Source organism: Parambassis ranga, chromosome 9 (genome assembly GCF_900634625.1).
Source record: "Parambassis ranga chromosome 9, fParRan2.1, whole genome shotgun sequence".
NCBI classification, from domain to species: Eukaryota; Metazoa; Chordata; class Actinopteri; family Ambassidae; genus Parambassis; species Parambassis ranga.
This window is the reverse complement of record NC_041030.1, coordinates 7,180,964-7,204,037: the sequence shown is the minus strand read 5'-3', so window position 1 is coordinate 7,204,037 and position 23,074 is coordinate 7,180,964. Positions and strand designations below refer to the sequence as shown.

Here is a 23,074-nt window from a genome sequence, read left to right as displayed (position 1 = left end):
TTACAAATGTAATGCTACAGATATAGAGATCAAAATATTATTTAAGTAAAATACTCAGATCTGTATGTTGCAGTTATCTCATAGATATAAAAGGCAGATCAGTCTTAGCATGCTGTTCCAACATCCAATTGTTGCTTGCAACTAACCCCACTGCAACACACTACATAGCTGTCACAGAGCTGCGCCATATATAGGCAATATTTATACTTAATAATGAGGATCTGCAAATATATGTGTAATGTTTGAGTTTCCACATAACTGTCGCATAACTGATAACAGGATACGTTTGACCATTTTTCTGGTTTTATTTTGAAAAGACATTTTCTTCTGTCTTCTCATCGATAACTTTGCAACAGGCAGCTGGCAGGCAGATCGCTGCTATCGACTGAATTAATCTTTATTATGGTTTAAGACTGCATTGAGGTGCACCTTGAACATTCAGTATCTGTTGATTTAACTTAGAAGTTGTGACAATGAATGGTTAAAGTTTACAGTGGGTATGGAAAGTATTCAGACCCCCTTAAATTTTTCACTCTTTGTTATATTGCAGCCATTTGTTCATTTCTTTCCTCTTTAATGTACACACAGCATCTTATATTGGCGGATATAGGCTGACAGAGTTGACTTAGGTTACAGAGTTGTTGACATTTCTGCAGATGTATTAAAAAAAGAAAAAGTGAAATATGACATGGTCCTAGGTATTCAGAGCCTTTGCTGTGACACATATATTGAACTCAGGTGCGTCCATTTCTTCTGATCACCCTTCAGATGGTTCTACAGCTTCATTTGAGTCCAGCTGTGTTTGATGATACTGATTGGACTTGATTAGGAAAGACACACACCTGTCTGTATAAGACCTTACAGCTCACAGTGCATGTTAGAGCAAACGAGGATCATGAGGTCACAGAAACTGCCTGAAGAGCTCAGAGACACATTTGTGGCAAAGCACAGATCTGGCCATGATCAAAAAGTTCCTAAGTACACAATGGCCTCCATAATCCATAATACAATATTACAAAGAGTGAAAAATTTAAGGGGGTCCCATACCCACTGTACATCGTTATCGGTTTCATTTTCCATATTCATATTTTAATTCATTTATATGAAAGGGAAAATGCAGTTCAATATAGATCATAAAATTAATTTCATATGCAGAGGGCTATAGAGCACATACATTTATGACCACCTGGCTGCAAAACTAATGCCATTCTGGTAAATTTATAGTGAAAAAAGAGCAACATGCTACATAAAGATCACAAATATTTGAACCAAACCTAGCATGTTAGCACCTCCTATTTTATGCAGTTGATTAAATGAGTGAAGCATTTATATGGCCTAATTTAGTTACTAACTTTACTTACTTACTTTTTGTTTTAACTACTGTCTGTGACTGTCTGCAGTGCAAATCATCAACCTGCGGTGACTGTGTCTGTTAATCGCTCAGGGATCTCCTATTGGATAATTCTGTCCCTTTGCTGTCCAGATGTTGTGCTTATTTGGACAGATTTTAAGAGCTTTAGTGCAAATTTGAAAAGCATGGAGGGTTGACAACCCTCCAGGCTTGCAAGGTCAACCCCTCCATTACATGTCTGTGGCCAAAAGGGTCACATGCAGGCGTATGAGGAAGGATTTGGTAAAGAAAACAAATGTGATGTTAAGTCGACAGGTTACTTTATTACAAATTCTAGCGTATGACACAATATTGTTAAAAATGACCAAGTAAAGAAAGAGTCCACATAAAGGTGTTGGTGAGGTGGAGAGTAGCATCGTGGCTAATGAAGTCTGAGCCAGCCTTATGGTTTATCAAAAGAAAGATTTTAACCCTAATCTTAAAAAGTGGGTCAATGCAGAGCCACTGTATCCCAGGTCAGTTGCACTATCAGCTGGATGCTTTTCAGATATCCTTATAATATTGAATTACAATAGTCCAGCCTAGAATTGCAAGGGGCTTGTTTTTCAGCATCACTCTGAAATAGGCCTCTATGAGTCGTGTAGTTTTCAACACAGCACAGCAAACCCTGCAAATGGACTGAAGAAGAGTCTGTGCTACCCTCTAGTGTCTTTGAGGCAGTAAGACAGTTTTGCTTGATCAACTTTCTTCCTGTTGTGGCATTAGGAACAAATGCTTAACACTTATTACACTGCTTATTTTACTTTTTTATTAAAACATTTTAAAATCTCTTTGTACATTTATCAAACACTACAGAATCTTTGATGTGGCTACACATATTAACACACAAACAACATACCTTTCATGTGTGAGGATTGGAATCTTAGCAATTTGTTTTCTTTTCAAGATGATGGATTCAGATGACACTCAAAAAATAGACAAATTCAACAACAATGTCTGTCCAGATATCATTACATGTGAATAAATTTGTTTCCACAAAACACATCAATGCAGTGATAACAGCTGAAAACCTCTTCATTTACAGAGTTATCAATTTATATGCAGCCTAATAATTATTACAATCACTGTCACTGCCACCATTAAACCTGCTTAACAGGTGACAGTTGACACAAAATCTAATCTTGTGACAGCAACTCAATTTTATTTATTTATTATTGTGGTGGAATGGGAGATCATGGATGTTCAGCCAACCTATCTGTAGCATCATCTGCGTGGTGTCAGTAACCGTTTCCAGCACATTGTTGAACCTATGACATCAATAATTAAATCAGTTCTGAAGGTAAATGAACATCTGGCCTGTGGCTAGCAAAGTGTATAAGAGACTTGTGAGTGTAGTTAACATTAAAAACCTTTTTATTTACTACCACTGGTACATTCTATTATGTAGAGATCAGATAAGAAATGTGCCAACTCTTTGCAGTGCACTGGGGTAAATCAACAGGGAAAGAATGAAGTCTGTGCAGGTTTTGCAGTAAACTAAAGTGAAGGCTGAGTGCAAAACAATTCGTTGAAACCGTTATGATGTGGTTGGCGCCTGGTAGAGCTATAACCTTGTGCCCATACAAACAGAAGTACAGAAACAGGAAGAGCCCAGCCGAAAGTCAGTAACGTTGAGGTACAGGGTTTGCCACTAGTGGCTTCATGAATGTTTTGCCAACATCAGTTTGGAGGGGAGTGTAAGAGACGACTAAATTGAAACCACAGTGGCATCTGTTTTACCACTTGTAACAGTTCAGTGAACACACACACTTAGCCACAGTGAGTCGATGAGCTGAATATTAATTATATTACTTCAGTTTGTATTTAAAAATGTTTTGAAATGGCTTCTTTTTTGGACCACCGACTGACTTCAACCGTCACACCTCCTCCAGGAAGATGCGTCTGTGTACAAGGTGTCAAAAAGAGAAAAAGATGCAGGCAGGATTTCCTTTAACTAATGCTGTTTTGACCAGGACGAGGGTCTACTGGCCGCAGGCAGCCTGATGCCAAGCTAACCAGGTAAGTGGCAATATCTTTCTATCTATATTTTTATTTTCAAATTATCATATATTAGGTTGAGGATTGTTTTTGTCAGACATTTACATTTAAAGAAGGCTGCATAGTCTGTCCTCAGAAACTGTAAAAATCAGGCATAAATATATATATATATATATATATATATATATACACTTATACTTTTTTTTAAAACATATTTAATGTTCTGGCATTAAATTATGTTTTGTGTTGTACCCACCTATCTGGGTGTGCCATCTTTACAAATCTGCCAGTTTCCTTCCACAAATGTCTCATCCACCCACGCTGTTACGATATTAAACCAAACAGAAAGTCTATAAATATAAAAGACAAAAAAATAGTTATAATGTTATAGTCAAAATCTGAATCATTTGATAGTCTGTGATTTGTTTTTTTACTTTAAACCTTACATTTTTGAGGAGTTACAAAATGTGCATGCACTTCTAATGATGATGAAATCCTAACAACAAACATCCAGCAAAAAGCAGAAGTCTTGACAGGAAGTAGTACATGTGATTCAGTACATGGTTCTGAGGGATTTACCAAAAAACAGCTATGTATTGTACATTTATCTTTGCTTTATCTTTGTTTTTTTACTGTCATTAATGTTAGATATGCAAGTCTGCCATTTGTCTACGGTACTTGGTTTTTGAAGCAGTAGATGTTTTTTCTTTTCAGTCCCTCCTCCGATGAGGATATGACAAACATCTCTGATCTGTACCCTTTTGACCTGGAATACACCCAGAAGCCATGAAGACATCTAGACCTCCTGCTATTCTTCCCGTCCTCCTCCTCAGCTTCCTCTCGACCCTGCTTTACTACCGCTTCTTAAACCAGAGGCTCTACGTGCAGCATCATCCACACAGGAATATCAGCATCCTACTGTGGCACTGGCCCTTTCGCCACTCTTATAGACTTGATGGGGACAGATGCCAAAAAATGTACAACATCAGTGGCTGTTTCCTCTCTGATAAAGCCTCCACCCTCTCCACTGCTGATGTGGTAGTGTTTCACCACCAGGAGCTGAGCACAGGCTTGTCATCTCTGCCTCTGCACCTGGATCGACCAGCGTCTCAGCGCTGGGTGTGGCTGTCTATGGAGCCCCCTGTCAACAACAGAAACCTCACACAGTTCAATGGCCTGTTCAACTGGACAATGAGCTACAGAAGGGATGCAGACATATCTATCCCTTATGGAAAGACCCTGCCAGGAGGTGATGACCCAAATTTTCAGGCTGCCCTAAACCGTTCCTGCCTTGTCAGCTGGGTGGTCAGCAGATACCAGCCTCACCAAGCTCGGGCCGCTGTTTATCAAAGTCTGAAGAAGCACATCCCCATAGAAGTGTATGGCATGTGGAACAAGAAGCCTCTGTCAAACCGTAAGCTGTTACCCACAGTATCAAAATGTCTATTTTACCTGTCCTTCGAAAACTCAATTGCAAAGGACTACATCAGTGAGAAGCTCTGGAGGAACGCTTTCCAAGCTGGGGTTGTGCCAGTGGTGCTCGGCCCAAGCAGGGCAACATATGAAGAGATGGCTCCCCCTCATTCATTTATCCATGTGTCCGATTTTAGTAACACAGCAGATCTGGCTGTTTATCTGAAACATTTGGCTGCAAACAGGCAGGCCTATGAGAAGTACTTCCTGTGGCGGCACACTCACAGAATCAAAACCTACACAGACTGGAGAGAGAGGCTGTGTCAGATCTGTGTCAGGTATCACACTTTACCAGCCGAGAAAGTCTACCAAGACCTGGAGGGCTGGGTTAACAGCTAAGAGGCTCTCAGCGTTTGTTCGATCAGGGCATTACAGGAACTGCACACCACCCTACATGGTGGCTATGTGAAAATGTGGAAGTTGGAACACGTTACCATAATAAATCCCCTGTGCTCTGACCACAGACGGAAACTGTTCTGTTCTTATGGCATGATTTCGCCACAATAAAGATATTTGGCTTTCCCTATCTGATTGTGTGTCTTCTTAGAGCCTCAACGTGCTTCTAATGAAGAACTCTGGGTTCCTATCCTATCCTTCATAAGAATGGGAAAAACAAACAGAATAGAAAATGCAGGCCTGCATACTAGTATAATATAATATAATGTAAAAAAATACATTTATGATGTTTATGTCAGCCAGGGTATGCAAGATGCTAAAATGTACACGTGATATATTGCAGACAACAATGGCAAGGTGGGAGCAGTGGTAATCATGTTGCTGACGTGCAGAGTTTCAAATCCGCCGGTGGAGCTTTTATTAATGTCGGTTATTTTTGGACGGCAGAGAGAAGAGAAACACAACAAGAGCAGCGGTTTATATCACAAGTTCACGTGTTGGTGTGAAACATGCAGTTAGCATGCTAGCACATGTTTGAACTCACTGCCATGTCTGCGTTATGACCTATGGTCTCTCAATCCGCTGTCTTCAGGGAGCATGAAATATGACAATTTATATATAATATTATAGCTTACTTTTTGTCACACATTTTTCCACTCTTGTCACTTGCAATAGTTCAAAATTCACAGTTCAAGAAACTTCTAACTAGTTGGGAGGGACCTAGCTTTCCTGACCAATCAAGAGTCTACATTTCCAGAACTCCGGTCCGGAATGACTGATTGAAAACCAAAAATAAAATGATAATTGTTCTGTTTAATTGTCCACTGTACAGACATAATGCCACATGCCACACACATGTAATGTAGATTTTGTCAATAAAAAAAAATTATAAAATTATATTAAGGACTTATTTATCTTCTTGTATTATGTAAACATGTCAGTAACATTTACAGAAAAATACATTTCTAAATATTAGGTCAATACATGACAGCAACAAAACGGTTATTATAAAATATAATGCGGTAAAGGAGAAGCCCACTTGTTACATGATTGATGGTTTGATCCATTTTCCTTTAATTAAGTGTAAAGTAAACCAGCCCGCCCAGTTTGAGGCCTGTGGACAAATTTGTCCTAGAGGCACCCTTTCTAAAAGTAAAAAGGTTTTACAGAAATAACAGACAACCAATTATTTGCAGCTAAAATGTCTTAAAGTTTCTTTTCAAAAAGTACACCTATTATGTTTTATTTAGTTTCTTTTTTGCCATATGCATCAAAGAATTTTTAGTGGTATGTCTGATGACTAATAGAATAGACCCAACTTTGCCCTGCATTACAAAGCTTTGCCAGCAGATGGCCTTCTTCACTCACTCTCTTTATGTATGTAAAGAAGTAAAACAAAAGACTCCACACAAAATTGTTTTTCACTTCAGATTATATAAATATTTATTTCATTCATTTCAGCTCTAGTATATCCACATGCATGCTCCTTAGTGTATAGAACTCATTATATGTAGTCAGAAAACAGTCTGTATCAAAGGTAGCTAGCCTAGGTAGTCACTTGTTCTAGAGTTCCTTTACGAGACAGAGAATGACCAAAAGAAGACAACCAGCTCAGTTTATGTTTAGCTCACAGCGCTAGTAAAGACAAAGCAGAGCTAAGTAACATTTAAAAAGGCAAACAACATGAGAATTGCATCTTTTCTGCCAAACCCCTTTTCAATAAATTGTCCATCAGTTTTGTTCCACAGGCTTAGAATGTTTGGATAAAACAGTCTTTACACACACAGTTTACGAGCTCCAGTGTTAATACTCCCTGGTATCTGCAGTAGATGTTTTTTTTATTATACACTCATGTATATGTGCAGGTCGAATAACAGTTTAGCATCCTCCCCCACTGTGGGAGGGCTGAGAGGCTGAGACGGTGGGAGCAGGCTGAGAAGAGGAGCCGCAGAGAACGGCTTTCCTGAGAAACCACAGCGAGAGGCCACAGTTACCATCCAGGGTTCCTGCACTGATACCCATAAACATGTGTCACTGCAGCTGCACACTCATCCTGGGTGTGGTCAAATATGTGACTACTGTATGCAGCATAGCAATGTACAATATACAGAAAGGTTGTGTGCACTGAGAGAACAACAGCTTCAGTAAAGGGAAAAGCAGAGTACATCCAACACAGCAGGTGTTAATACTTTCATTCAGACATGATTAAGCACTGAAATGAAATCTGGAAATGTAGATTCATACATTTCTGTCATCCACATACTGGTGTGTATAGACTGAAATAGTAGCTTATTGAGTGCACAGAAGCTGAAAGTCTGATACAATACTCAGTCCTACTCTATGACTGGGAGATAACTAAAGATACTTAAGCAATGGTGGCACAAACACCTCTATGTATGGTGAAACATAACCTACTCTTCTAGCTCCATTTATAAAGACTACCACAAGAGCACTCGGCACGTTAAAAGCAGCTCATTTAAGCACAAAGGCAGGAAAAAATGGAAAGGCTCTCAATAGAACCAGAACTGGAGCATCTGTTTGAATGCCAGAATGGGGTCCAGTTAGATGACACTGTTCTTTTATATCAACATGTTTTTCTCTCATGTTTTGCCCTATGAAGACTCAACAGGGTTCATGTTATACAACTGCATGTGGATACTCTCTGCTTTGCCCTTTGTCTAGAAAACTATTCCATTTCAATGAAAAGCTACAAATATAATGATATGCTTTCAAACTCTGGAGATCATTCTGCCATTTTCACCTGTGGAGGAACCCTGCAGATTGAGCCAACAGGGAGGAAACAAACAGCAGTTGAGCAGAGGATCATGTGAGAGGTAAGATCTCTTTTCTGTACACATTAGCAGCTATATATACACGTCACACAACCATGGGGACAAGCCATGTTAGTCAGGTACCATATATACAGGGTGGAGACTCTGCTTCAGAGTTCAGATAAAGAAGTTTCAAATTCCTTTGAAATTATTCATTAACAAGTTCGCACAAGAAACTTGTCAGGACTGTAAATGCATATTGAGCATCATCAATTCATGCATAGAGGAACAAGACTGAGAATACAATGGCTACAAAACATACTGATACAGATCATGGAGCTTTGTTCATAGAATATTAAAATTATTATTATTAAAAAAAAAGAAAAGAAAAATACTGAATTAAAACCGAAGCCTGCAGTGAGACAGCATTGACAATGAATGACAGAGCAGTTGCTCAGCAGCAAACAGGGATGATTTAGCGTGGTGCCATCAGAAACTGTACTCCTCCCCTACTGAGACAGTATATGAGATTTAATAGGTTTCTGCCTCCTGAGCAGAAGAATTCTCAGATTTAGGCTGGTTCTAAAAAGAGTGGCAACATGAAACAGAACAAAATGTGGCTGTAAAATGAGAGAAATTGGTCCCAGATTCAGTCCTAATTTCATACCAACGCTGTCAGGTCCTTTAAATATCCTCTTCGCTCTTCTTCCTCCACAAATCTCCATTAAAAGGGTTGGACTGAGAACAGCAGTGTATGTGGAATGTGTGTTAATTCAACTCTTTGTACACACAGATGTTGCATCAGAAGCGCGTAACGTCTAATAATCCAGGTTTATTTGTGGAATCTTTGCAGGTAAAGGGTGGAATCGTCAAACAGTGGGTTCCTGACCTCCATTTCTCCTGTCTGAGGATGGACATACAAGAAATTTTAGCCTATATTACACATACATACACAGTATGTAGCATTGTTGCATTTCAGTGCTGATTCATTTAAATTCTGCTTTTTGATTCAGCACTGTGTGGCACTGAAGCAGTCGATGCCTTTGGTTTACTTTTAAATAAAAGTTGCCATCATAACAGAGTTTACTCACTGGTGCCAATCCAGGACACTCATACACAGTAAAATCTCCGTCTTCGTTCTCCTCATCTGTCGATGCTCCTGAGTCAGGAACTTTTTGCTCATCCCTGTGTCTGCAGAGGTCACAAACACACGAAGGGTCATAAAATATTCAACAAGGATAACACAAATTCAAGGAGGCAGAAAGAGGGCAAGAGATGAGACACATGCTCAGGAAACATGAGCAGGTCTGTTCAATAGCAGGAGTCTGACTCACTTCTCCAGGGACAGCATCTGCTGCTTCTGGTGCTGGTAGTGGTACATCTGGGCACTGTGGGCCAGCTTCTTGTCCCCAGGCTAGCAAATATGAAGGGCAGAGGGGACAGCAGAAAATCAGTGGTCTTTACTCACATCCGCTCACACTATTCAGATGACATTTACTTTGCAGCATGTTTCCCTGCTGCACGTGTATGTGCTCCAAACTGTTGAAAGGACAGAAGTGCTTGTCCTTTTGACATGTGCTGCTCAGCAGGAAGTTGTGGGACAATCACACTGAGGAGGTCTCCAACCTTAACCTCGGGCTCACACTGCTGCACACTGACACACTGTTCCAATTCTAATTTGATTTTGTCATGCGGCTTGCTGATTGTTATCTTTCATGGCATTGGGAGATCAATCTGATGTAGGACCAAGGTATTTCACCCCAACTTCACCTTGTTGTGTCCCATGCGTGACCTTTTTTTTTTTTACAACATCAATTTACCACTCACCAAATTGTCAAAGGTTTGGGCTCTCATCAGTCCATATGCAGGATAGTCCACCTTCTGTGTTAGACGCATACCTTTATGCAGTCTGTGACAAAAAAAAACAGAGTAACCAAGTTAACTATTTAATTCTACAACAGATTATATCAGTAAGACACAGACTAAGATAACCTGCAGCACTGACAAGTGCCAAAAACTGCAGGGCTACCAAGACCTCCATGCTGAAAGGTAAAGAAAAAAAATGTCCTAGGTTTGAGTTTCCACTAATAATTTCTCTCTTTACACCAACTGTACAGATGTGTTTTGTTCATAAAATATAAAGGAGAAAATAGGAGACTGTGACTTATGTCATCTTTTATTTCCCCTTAAATACTGGGTTTGAGAATTTATTTAAGTTTTACTGCTGCCTACCATTTGATATTGTCAAATGGTGAAAGGACAGATATCTCATGCAGGTTTGTAGAGATGACAGAATTTTATCTTACCTGACCCAGCAAGCCCCTGCCACGATCAGTGCCAGAAAGCCAGCCCCGATGAAGATGCTGCTCATGACTGAGAAGAAAAACAAACAGACGGTTATGAGAAAGAAATGCTGTGAAGGTCTGCTAATGTTAGAGGAAGACATGATCCCTGACTGGAAGCTCAGAGGACTAAGCAATCTGAGTTTCAGTGTGAGAGTCCTGGCCCTGCTGTACCAAAAAAGAAAACGACATTGAACACAGTAATGGAGTGTGGTAGAACTGATGGGCAGTGATATACTGTAGGAGTTCTCTTTTGTGTAACCCTGCAGTAGCAAACAAAGAAGAACATTTTACTAAACTAATCTAAATGTTCCGCAGTGTACAGCTCTAACAAAGACTACTCACTTTTTTGCCTCAGTCTTCAGAGAAGTTGCATGAACATTAAACCACTGACCAAAGAAAACATGAAGCAACCCATCTTTTTAGAACCAAACAACCTCGCCTCTGTTTTTATCAAAAGAATCTTTGACTGGATTGTCTGATGTGTGGAAGTAAAGTTTTACAGTTATCCTACTGTGCTTTTATTGGGCTGGGAAATCATCATGCTAGAAAGTCTCAGAATAATAAAAAAAGTTTTCTTAATAAATATAAATCAATGGATATTGTATGGCTAGATTTTCTGGTAAGAAAGTGTCCCTAGTTTTTCCACAATGTGGACTCAGTGACCTTCCACAGCTCACAAAGAAATCTGACAGGTTGTGGTTCCAAATGCAGCGTGAACCCACTGCATCCTGTGTTTCAGACTTTCAGTTTGGTATGATTCTCATGAAGTACCAATCATGCTGGTGTAAAAGAACAGATAATTGCACTAAAGTTGAAGTGCTTCACATCATACCAGTCCACCACACTGCATGGTATGACAGAGATACACTCATGGCTAAAGTTATAAAATACTCACTGATAAAGACATGGTCATTTGAGGGGTAGGGGAGGATCATTGGATTGCTGAGCAGAGTTGGGGTGTGGTTTGTGGTGGCGGCAGTTGTGGGTAGAGCTGTGCTGTTGAAGGAGTCGCCCTGCCTGGTGGGTTGCTCCATGGGAAATGTCCTGTAGGCAGAGCTGGGCCGATGGAACTCCTGGGATTTACCATCCTGAGACAGTGGAGCTGAGACAAGGAAAAGTTGGAATTGGCATCATTATGTACACAGGCATGTACAAAACAAATATGGGTGGCTTTGTCCAGTACCTGGCGGCCTGGATTCAGTTCTCTGTTCACTGATTATGGCAGAAAGGAAGTCAATCTCCTCATCTAGGTCAGGGTAGGTGCTCACCTTACCTGGAAGAACACAAAACCAGAATACATGCCTTTAGTATTTGGTGTAGAGTTATAAGTCAAAGAGTCTCCATATTTTTCAAAATAAGATAACACTGCCCTCATGTGATACAAAATATAACTGCAGACTTAATTGTTCTAATGGGTGAACTAGTGTAAGTGCCCCCTCCACCCCTGTGATCCTGTACTGCACTGCAGATCACACTGCTGGGGAGCTGAGGGGGAGAATTTACACAGACGTGAAAGCTGAGAGTGACGCAGTGTGCGGTGCACACTTAACTCTGTGTAGTATGTGGGAGGATGATAATGTGTGTAGAAGGCGGGACCTGGGTTGAAAAGTGTCAGATGTATTTAATAAGTGTATTTGTTATATATATATATCTTTAATATTCTGTGTGAGTGGGTGAACAAATCTGTTTGTGGGTGGATGGCTCTGTGCTCTGCTGTCATGCACGGTTACCCAGTGAGTGGGTGGGTGGCAACAAGGAGAAAAAGAGACAATAAAATGAGAGAGGCAGAAATGGGTGGTGAAGCAGGGATTCCTCGGAATCATGAATGAACCGTGTCACTATGGCAACGTGAAGGAGAAAGAAGAGGAGGAGGATGTGGGGATAAGAGGCAACAAAAAGCCAGGATGTTGCTGCATGTTACCACACGTACAGTCAACAGTGTGTGTGGGGCAGTCAGACTGAACACAACCCAACACACAGAGCAGATCCCAGATATGGTTAGCAGACATTTTTTAAACAACTGATAAAGGGAAGGCAAGGCATAATAATTACATATTTTCTTTTCTTAGAAAATATCCAAACCAGCAAAACTTCAATGTACCTTTCAATTTTAATTCCCTACCTTTTAGGCATTCTAAATTAGACATAATCGTCCAAAACAGAGCTCATATATGTACACAGCATGTACAAAGTAGTTGTAGTTGATATCCACATCTTTCCAGATTATATAATACAGTCCTGTAAGAGTGGATTTGTAAAGAGACTATTTTCAGCAATGAATAAATGCACATTTGTTGCTTCAGTGAGAATTTGGATCAGTGTCAAAATGAAGTATAATCAACTGCAATTTTTGCTCCCTTTTCGTGTGTTTACACAGGTTTGTGTATCCTGGAAAAGGCTTTTTTTCCTTCTCATTTCTGCATTGAAGTGTCTTTTAGGTGGAGAAACAAAATGAATGATGAATCACTGTTGTGGGTTGTTCAGCTGGCATCAGAGCAGTCAGGGCATGATACAATGGGTCAGTCAGTCAGCGAGAATGATGGATAAGTCCTACTTTCTTTCTGTCTAGGTGGTGACAGAATTGGGGATGAAGGATGCTAGAGCTGTCTCATCGAGGCTCAAACAAGACACTGCTGAAGGTCTACTCAACCAAAGTCACCCAAAAACACAAGTACAACAACACCTATGTAAATAAAAAACATTCAAGAATTGTATTAACAAAATGTATAAGTCTACCTAAACACAATACGTACATACATTTACACTTCTGAACAACACTGAACAGTCTCAATTGTATTGCCACACACAGCTAAATGAGGAAAAGGGAAGCTGACATCACCTACCTTTAATGGATGGAGCAGGGTGAGGAATATGCCTCCTCTTTACCACACAGCGGCCATGGGAGTTCTCCACCAGAGGACGCAGACATGGGCCACATCGAGCGCTGCCCGGCTGGCAGAAGTGTCGTCCTGCCCGGGCGCAGTCTAAACTTCGAGGGCACAGATGAGATCCTGTGGAATGCGATACAGCATACCCATTACTTTTCATCACTTCAAATTTTCAATTTCCACTCTTTGTTTTCAAATGAATTCAGTTCAATAACGGAAAATAAAATAAAAACTTTGTGCTAAGGTGAAGATCAGAATAATGAAATACCATTAGGGTTTATTTTTTTGTCTTTTTCATGTCTGCTCTTGTTTTTTCCGGTAAATTAGTATTTTTCTTGTAAATGTGACATTTTTAATTTTTTTTTTCATAAATTTGTGAAACCTCATGTGACTTTAACCTCATGTGATAACCACTCCCCCCATGGCTCTTTTAACATATGGTCAGAAGCTCTTTAGCTGGAAACCAAACATCTTGGGGTAAGACAGGACCATAGGACTCAAATTACAGGGAAAGGCATGACATTGGTCACATTGATCAGGTTGGTTTCTGTAGATAATTGCTTGTGCTTCTTTTTTACCAGCGCACTACAAAAAGGCTGCTGACCTACTGCATCACAATGTGGCAGGAAAATTGTACAGTTGCTGACATAGAAGCTCTCAAGAGAACAGTCATGATCAGACCCTTCCGCCCAAACACACACACACAGGCCTCGGAGGGAGTTATCTTTAGATCACATTGCCTCATTAGGGTCAGTAATAATAGTATTAAACTATACACATCTAAGTCTATAAGATCTGTCTACTGTTCATCAGTTTCACTGTTAATGAACGAAGTGGAGTTTGTTGGGTTTGTTCTTTCACTGAGAATCACAGCACTGCTGTAAAGGCTTCCCATAGGGAGTATCTGTCGCCCTTGTTGTTCTGGTGTGACAGTGCATCCATTCACTTCACACACATACTGTTTTCTGAGAACAGTAGCCCCATGCAGAGCAGAATAAAACCAGACTCCTCCATCCCGCAGAGCCTCTCAAAGTACTCTCAATGCCACAGGGAAAATAATTAGACCCAGCTATCAATATTAACCCATTTAAGCTCCCTCATTAGAACCGCTCTCATCTCTGCTACAGGAACCTAGACACCCGTTACCATGACGACTTCCATGGCAACTGAGGAGATGTGACATCACCGATGGGAGGGGGTGTCACCACACAAATATACAAGTCAAGGATGGAGGGCTTGTTTCAGACTGTTGTGTCAGGTAGAGAGGATGAATGGGCAAAATGAGATTAGGGCTGTTATTCTGATATTCCTTAAACTGTCTGTGATAATAAAAACAGCTGCAGCAGTGTGACATTAAACTGTGGCATCTCTGCTTTGTTCTCTTTCTTACCTATTTTTATTAGCTGCAGCTACCTATCACTTTGAAGGTTTTTGAAACTATTGTATCTATACATCTTAATGAAGATTCTCAGTCATCCAGGTCATTATTCATTCAAAAGGTTCAAGACATCTGGACATGTAGAGTTCTCCTGAAGACGTTTTGCTGCTCCTGCAAGCAGCTTTATCAGCGTTAACCGTTTGGTAGGGAAACAGGTTTATATGTGGTCCACTGAGGTCCTCTACCACATATAAACCTGTTTCCCTACCAAACAGTTAGAAATGATGAAGCTGCTTGCAGGAGCAGTTAAATCTTCATCAATACAAACAACACAATCATCAATACATCATTTGGATTAAAGGTAGGGTAGGAGATTTTGAAAACTCAGTGAGAGTCAGCCAGAAAGTAAACACATGCCCGTTTCTCTCTGAGCTTACCCCGAAGCCACGCCTCCCAACCAGTCTGTGACTTCGGCCATCATGCACGTATCTCTCTGATGTGCGCAGAGCAGGAAGAGAGTGACAACCAGCCAATACTTTGCTCAGGTGCACCTCGTAGGATTGGCTGATGTTTTTAGCGTTTTATAGCTTCCACAGATGATTAATATTCTTCGTTTTAAAGCGAAACTGCCAAACTAATCGGTTGCTATCGGATTGTAAAGAGAAGTTACACTAATTTAACAAAAAGTGCATCAGAATTAAATCTCCTACCCTACCTTTAAAGGTGTCATTTGTGATAAAAGGTGTATGTGTGATAACACCAACTTGACAACCATGGTGGTTAACACTGGAGTGACATCTCTCCATGCTGGCAAGCAAGAGAATTTGCTCTTCTGCTGTACGCACAGCTACCACACAGAGGATTTTACTGGGAAAAAGCTGATTGACTGTGTGTCCATTTTCTCCCAGTGTCTCCCAGTAAGGATTTTGGTGGCCTTATGGCCTTGGTGGATTTTGTTTATGGCAGCAAATCAAATGAACACAAAACGTACATATACAAAACGTAAAACGTATATTATACGTGAAGATTTTGCTGCACTAACCAGGTTTTTTAAGGAAACAATGGGAAACACCGATGCAGCATCAAACATCCTATTTACGTGCTTTATTTAAATAAAATGATGTCTGAGCAATGAAACAACATACTTTTTGCACTAGTAATGAACAGTGCATTTTCATGTTTATGGAGTATTACCAGTGTAGCAAGAGCACCTATAAAAGCAGTGTGCACCTCATTCACATACAATGGCCTCTTCTTACAAAACTACAGCTTATCAATGCAAAGCTTTACAACTGCATGATAAAAAGCAGGAGGGTTCCCTGTTTCTCTCAGCTACTGTGTGACCACAGAGCTCAGAGGAAATAAGTCTCCCTTTTCAGTTCACTTCCAGAACCAAACTCAGTTGGAAAACACAATCATCTACGAAGGGCTTGAATGTGTGAAGAGTTTACTGGTGCTCAATGTTATTTTTTACTGTAATTCCATAAGTCTAGTCTACATCTTAAATCCTGAGGACAGTGAATCTAAGCAAAAATGAACATCCCTGATCACTTTTACTAGAGTCAGCGTATCGTAGTGAGCTTCTATAAAGACAATATGGTGCATCATGTAGGGGCTCATTCTTAGCTCTAAACCACCATACACACTGTGTAAAGAAAACACACTTGCGTGTTATGATCAAAGGACTTAAGTTCTGTGTGCACCTGTTAACCCTGGCAAAGAAATGAAACTCCACTCAATACATACTGACTGCACTGCTTTGAATACCTCCACATTCAAATGTAACTGACTGCAGCAGCTTTATCAAGGACATTGCAGGCTTTCTGCAGCGGGATGTCTAAGCACCAGTGCCATGCCGATAGTGTCAGATATGATTTCTTCTCAAGTCAGTTTCCTAGCAACCTTTTGTCCTGTGTTTAATTAAAGAAAAGGAAGCATGTTCAGGTCCTTTCCTCTTTCACAAAGCTCTACAGAATGGTCTCGACTAGGGTTTGACAGATGCTAATACTGCTGCACATAATGAATTAGTTAACTGACTGTGTGTCTGTTTAAATGTGATTCATTACATATTATGAGTCACTGTCACCTTAAAGCACAACAAAAAATGCATTAAGACTGATTGTAAACAAAACGTTACAAAGAAACTCTGAGTCCAGTTTTTTTAATTCCAATTTTAAATATTTATAAACAATGCTATGTCTTCAAAAGAGGGTGGAATGTAGCATTGGAATCAGTTATTTAAAGCTAAAGACTGAGCTTATTTAAAGAAATGCCTTCCTTATAGTTAGGATGAACCAGGGGGCACAATTATTTCAAGAAATTCCAATAAAGCTGACTTCTATTCCTGATTCACATCCTGTGAAATGAAGCAGCTAACAGTGCTCCTAAAATAGATGGTGGGGAGTAAAACCAGACACAGAAATGGAAAAGATGAAGCCTCTGTCAGAACAGTGATCAATGATCATTGAAGGATTATATCCGAGTCACTCCTTTAAAGAACAGGCCACTGGATGTCAGTTGTGATCAAAAGTATTTTATGCTAAAACAGTATGATGTTTAATTTCATATAACGAGCTGTGTGGAGTCTCAGTCACCTCAATGCAAATGTTATTTTCCATTTCTCCGAGCTGAGGTGCAATGACATTCAGCAGAAGGAGAAATTATATTGAATGCAGAAACCGTCTCCCACACTCAGCAGCACTGACATTAATGGAAATGTCAGGCAGCAGGCTTGTTTGAACACTGCTGATGCTCACACAGAATATCAGGGTGCAGACATACAAAGGTGTTGCTTGGTGGATATAAGGCTCTGCTCATGAACAACTGTTATGCATAATTATTTTGATCATGTGTATGATAGAGTGGACCTGGTTTTACAGTCGGTCAAGTAATCAACATAATCAGGTAGAAATTTGTGGAGTCATTTTCGCCAACCTCTGGCTGCTTTAATATAATGTAAATTAATCAGTTACATGAAGTCGCTAATGTACAGTCAGGGCAACATTATCTTTAGAGGACAACAATTTATTTCTGGACATTTTAACATGGAGGTGAAGGGGGATTCACTTATTTTTAGGTGCCAACCTAAGGTGGCCACAAATTGAACTGCAGTTTTTGGCACATCTAGGTTAGCTTTATGTGAAAGACCTGGAGGGTGCCAGTTGTTTCTGATGGGTCAGAAGTGGTATAACTGTCAGCTACAGCCTGAGTTAAACCAGACTCATTGCTGCAGGCATGTAGGTAAAGCAACCAATGACAGCAGAGGAGAGAAGATCACAACAGAAACGAAATAATCAACAATGAGAATCCAAATCCTGAGTGGACACCTGATATGTTCTGTGATTCCAATGTTTAAGGACGCTGTGTTCTCACCACAGTATCATTACCTCCAAGAATCTGGAGTGAATAACGGCAAACCACCCCATTTTATTTATTTCATTATCACTTTTTTTACTCAACCCCTCATATATCATCATCATATTCATTATTATCATATATTATATTTGCATCTCTTGTTTACAGTTCTTACATTAAACTAAACTGTGCAGCAACACTAGCGAGGTTTCCCTGCTAATGCACATTCTTCCTCATGTGAAGCAGTTCAATCTGTTCTGAGATCAGGTCACTAGGACAGAAAGGTCAGAAACAGCACTGTAATATCTGGATTGCAGATTTAATTCAGGAGAGTATACAATCTCCGAAGGACACAAACCCTGACAGAAAGAGCTGCTTATACACTAAAAATCACTCCACTGTCCCATCAGGGCCTATGTGCAGATTTTAGAAGCCTTTCTAGCTGATATGACATTGTTGTTGTTTTCCTGTGTGTTTGTTGCACGTAACCACCTAATACTGATTTTTACCTAAGGCAGCTTCATTTTAATATTTTTTGAAATATTACAGAAGAAGATGTGTTATTTTCAAGAGAAAAAACACCCAGGGTAGTTTAAATGGATTTTAACAAATATCATCATCAAGTTTACAAAAAAACATACTAAGCCATCACACCAAAGCTCCCCTTTGTGTTTATTATCTTAGTTTGGCTATACCTGCATGATGCAAATTGCAACTAAAAAAGACGAGGCTGTTGAATGTAGTGTTATTTTGTATAAAATCATTGTTATGTAAAGTAAGAGAAACTCATATTGGGAAACTACTATAAAATCATTCCCAGGGCAATTTTGGGCAGCTTTTTGATTGCTATCACGTGACTGGATCTTGTAGCAGGTCCCCAAGTGACCTCACATAAAATGTGCACTGTTCTCTTGACAGTGAATGAGATGCTCAGCTGCCGAGGTGAGTGTCATAAGGCTTAATGTGACAAGTGACGAGTTCAGTGTCACTGAAGCCATCAAGGGCATGGTCCCTGAGCTGTGGCTGCCAGATGGACAGACTGAACTCTTTGCCAAGAGTCAAGATCAGCATGACTCTCAGTGTCAGCCACAGGCTTGAGGCCTTAGCAGTTGACTTAAATCTCAGACAAAACAACTTTTCCATATTTAAGTCTGCAAATGACTGCAATCTCTGCACTTCTTTCTCTTCATCATTAGAAACCACATCCATGGACTACACACGAGTGAGTTTTTTTCACCTGGGTTCAATTTTCTGACAAAATTAAGAGTTTATTCCTCTGGACTCTTGTATTGATCTAGCCCTATATCACAACTACTATATACAGACTGAGAGACATTTGACCTTCACTGCAATGTGGCTCAAAATGTTCAATTAGTAATGGAATTACACCCCACACATGGCAATGGCAATGACTTTACCACACCACACAGTATGAAACAGAGGATTATAAAAACGTATAATACTAGAAACTTATACCCAGGTTTGTTAAATGTGAAACCTTTTACTTAAACACATCAATTTTAAACATTTCCGGTCAGTGGCTGAGCTGAGCTGCTGTATCTTGTTGAGCCCATCATGCCTCATGTGAATATGATGGCAGTGGCCTCCTTCACACAGCACAGGTCATAATAAGGTTATGTGTGGTTTAATAGTCTAAGTGGAAGTCTGGATTCAGCTCATCAGGGATCTCTGCCAAGCCACAGGCCCAAGCCCTGACCTGTGAAACCCTGCTAAACCGAATCAACTAGATTTCTTAAAAGCTCATCCCTCTGACACCAACACATTATCTCAGAGACTGGTCTGTTGGTCAGCAGTACCCTCACATGATCAGCTCATTTTCAAATAGACTCTATAAATTCGTGAAGTGTTCCGAGGAGCTAAAAATAAACCCACAATGCCATCCTTGACTGTGTGACGTTGCACGGTAACCCATGCGAGAGGTAGCCTCTTCAGCTGTGACAGCAGGAATGTGTTCATGAGAACAACCAGACTAAAGCCCATACCTCTGCCACGATAACTGAGGCCACAACACAATCAGAACCCATCTTCCAACCATTTCTCTCCTCTGAATCATCCAATTCCCTGCTAACAGCCCGACTGGATTTCTGCTGTATATGGTCTCAGAGGTGCAACAACGCACATCACTGGGTGGAGAAACACAGAGCCACGGTGGCACCGGGCTGACACTGTGATTGGTCATGACTGCAGTGACAAAGAGGCACTAAAGTCATAGGCTGTGATATTAACATGCCCCAACTAATTACAAAAACAATCACATTCGCATTCTAGTACTAGTAGAGCCTCACAGAGATTGGATTTTTGAAGCTGATAAAAATGTTCTGTTCTTTAGAATCATAATACCAGTATTCACACAACATTTGAAACATGATAGTTGCCATTATTATGTTATTTTCATTGTTTATTATTAATACTCCTGCACTGTAAAATCAGCAAACTGATACATCAGTCGAGCTAGCCAAAAGCAGTCTATCAATGCCTTGACATTCAGTCACTTAAATCTCAAATATTATAAATACTGGTTGTTTTTCAGTTGATAAGTGTCTGAAATCATCGAGTGTCAGTATTTTCATTTTGATAGTATGTTTATTAATCAATCAGCGACTCATTGCAGCAGTAGTTTTAAGCCTGGATGGTATAATCACAGTGATATAGTCATTTATCATAAAATATGTCAACGTAAACACAACATATGATGGCTGCGTTAACTCTGACCTACAGCCTACAATACAAACACCCCTATAATCTACCATGAGGTCACGTTAACAGACAAAACAGCATGCAGTTTAAAGGGTTAAACGCTCAGTTGGCACACTCCCAGAGGCCTCCCGCTCCTCCTTAACGCCACCGTGTGTGACATGCAGCAGCTTCTTACCTGTCAAGCAGGTGCTCAGCGCCAACATGGCCGCAAACACCGCAGCCCGGCCGAGCAGCGGAGCCCGCATCCTGGGCACAGCTCCGCCGGCTGAGAGGAGGCACGAAGACCGAGCGAAGAAGGAGCAGCACGAATTCGAGGAGGAAGAAGAGGAGAAAGAGGCAGCGGCGGCGGCGGAGGGGAGTCGGTGCTTATCATTCCCCCATTCCCTGGAGCACAGGGAGGAGGACTCGGAAAAAACACAAACAAAATATCCCAACACGAACAGGTGCAAAGCGGCTAACAGAGGAACAGCGCGGACGCAGCGCTGCAGGCTTCCAGCGGGGTGTCCGCTCTAATCCGTGTACCTCCAGCACAGATGCACCGATGACTGACTGATGATGTGTTTTGCTGCTGGTGCTGCTGCTGCTGAGCTGTGGTACGTATGGCTGTGACGTCAACACGTAGCGCTACCTCCGTGCCAGTGACGCATCATCTCCTTTCTACATCATTTGGGTACATTATCATCCATTCACTTATCAAAAAATATGTCAATGTAAATAAGTGTTACATTTATTTAAATGAATGGGGGTTAAATGGGCTAAATATTACCCGTTTATCAGTCATTTAAAGATTTAACATGAAAAGCATCCTTTCACATTCAGGCTTAGATAATATTTGGATTTAACATTTGGGTTTCAGATTTATATTTAATATTTAGAAATAAAATAGTATTTTTTACAGAATAAATAAATGACAAGGTCCACACTTATGGCTGTAAATGTGGTGTGAAGTTTTCTCTATATATATTTGTGCAGCAAAATTGGACATCAAGCACCACCTGGAACATCAGAAGTCTACATGAATCATTTGATGATGGACATTTTGAACATTTTGACATGTCGACTCAGTTCCCTGCTGTTAGCTGAAGATCAAGAACAAACATAAAGAGAGTGACCCACCTGCTCTTGGATAGGTTGGTATTACAGCTAGTGGCGTCATGTAGTTGATGTTTTATACAATAATCCTTCCTAAATATAGTTTTAGCAGAAATCATTCTTGGATGCTTCAACGATTTTTACACCAGAAGCATTAAACCCCTAGTTTACTGTAGCCTACCCAGTTGCATCCACACTTTCATCAAGTCATGTCAAGTCATTGGTGAGTGAGTTAATGTAGAGAGAGCTTTTTTATAATGTCATCAACTGATTATTGCAGCACCAAACACAATGAAAAATTGACCACATTTAATCAATAATGATTTATTATCAATAACACATTTGTATCACACACAAGTAAAATAATCTAAAAGTACACTACTCAAAAGAAGAAGGCGGTGCAAAATAATAAATAAAACAGGTGGAGGGATCAGCCAAGGCACTGATGAAATGATATAAAAATTAGGTAAAATGAAGATTTGGTAGTTTAGCTGTCCATATTTATACATAATATACACAAACTTTCTTTGTTAGGGAATACACTTTATATAAAATAGTGTCTGTTACACCAACACAGAACAAACTGTCAAGTGTGGAGAAGTCAGTGTTTTCAATGAGACAATGAAGTTGGGGGGGTGGGGGGGGGGGGATTTCCTTGAATGTAGTTTCAGTTCAATGTCCAATAATAACCAAAAAGTATTATGGATCTTGTGTTGTCACACTTGGTTCAATATGCTCAAAGACACTCCAAAACTGTTATTTACACCAGTAAAAAGCCCATTACTGCTGGTTTCTGAAGGCCCCACAGCCACGAACACAAAAGAAAGAGCTAAATCAACATGTATTTCCCCAAAGGCACCTAACCTGGGGCGTTACTTTGTCACACCATTACAGACTCCAAGTCTTCCACTCACATTTCTACCAGGTAGAGAAATAAAGTGTGGGGATGAAAGCTGCGCTTCTCCTATCACATGCAAAGGTGTGCTGAGGCCCGCTCAGTGGAACTAATCTGTGCGAGCTAATGCTGTGGGAAGTGAAAACTGATGTGGTTAAAATGGCATGAAGCATCTTGAAGCATCAAAAAAAACATAATGGGGGCACATAAGGTCAGACAAATGGAAATCATTTCATCACTGGTCTCTGCTTTCAGAGTCACCATTTTTGATCTCTGGGGCCACAGTCACCTCCTCTGCAGGCTGTGGGAGAGAGGCCACCTCTTCCTCCCTTTTCTTCACCTCCTCTTCCTCCCTTTTCTCCACCTCCTCCTCCTT

The 23,074-nt window shown here is 40.4% G+C and overlaps 2 protein-coding genes across 2 annotated transcripts; one reads left to right on the top strand and one right to left on the bottom strand.

Moving 5' to 3' along the window:
• The first annotated feature begins 3,021 nt into the window (after positions 1-3,021).
• LOC114441420 (alpha-(1,3)-fucosyltransferase 7) lies at positions 3,022-5,387 on the top strand. Its single transcript, XM_028414342.1, has 2 exons — positions 3,022-3,409; positions 4,103-5,387. The coding sequence occupies exon 2, from the start codon at positions 4,175-4,177 to the stop codon at positions 5,198-5,200; it is 1,026 nt and encodes a 341-aa protein (XP_028270143.1). The 5' UTR covers positions 3,022-3,409; positions 4,103-4,174; the 3' UTR covers positions 5,201-5,387.
• A 1,361-nt stretch (positions 5,388-6,748) lies between these two features.
• npdc1b (neural proliferation, differentiation and control, 1b) lies at positions 6,749-21,238 on the bottom strand. The gene is made up of 9 exons (XM_028414610.1): positions 20,887-21,238; positions 13,217-13,384; positions 11,557-11,646; positions 11,269-11,475; positions 10,335-10,401; positions 9,856-9,937; positions 9,363-9,442; positions 9,120-9,219; positions 6,749-8,932 (listed from the first exon to the last, which is right to left on the bottom strand). Exons 1-9 carry the CDS (start codon positions 20,954-20,956, stop codon positions 8,861-8,863), a joined length of 936 nt encoding a protein of 311 aa, XP_028270411.1. The 5' UTR covers positions 20,957-21,238; the 3' UTR covers positions 6,749-8,860.
• Between the last annotated feature and the right edge of the window lie 1,836 nt (positions 21,239-23,074).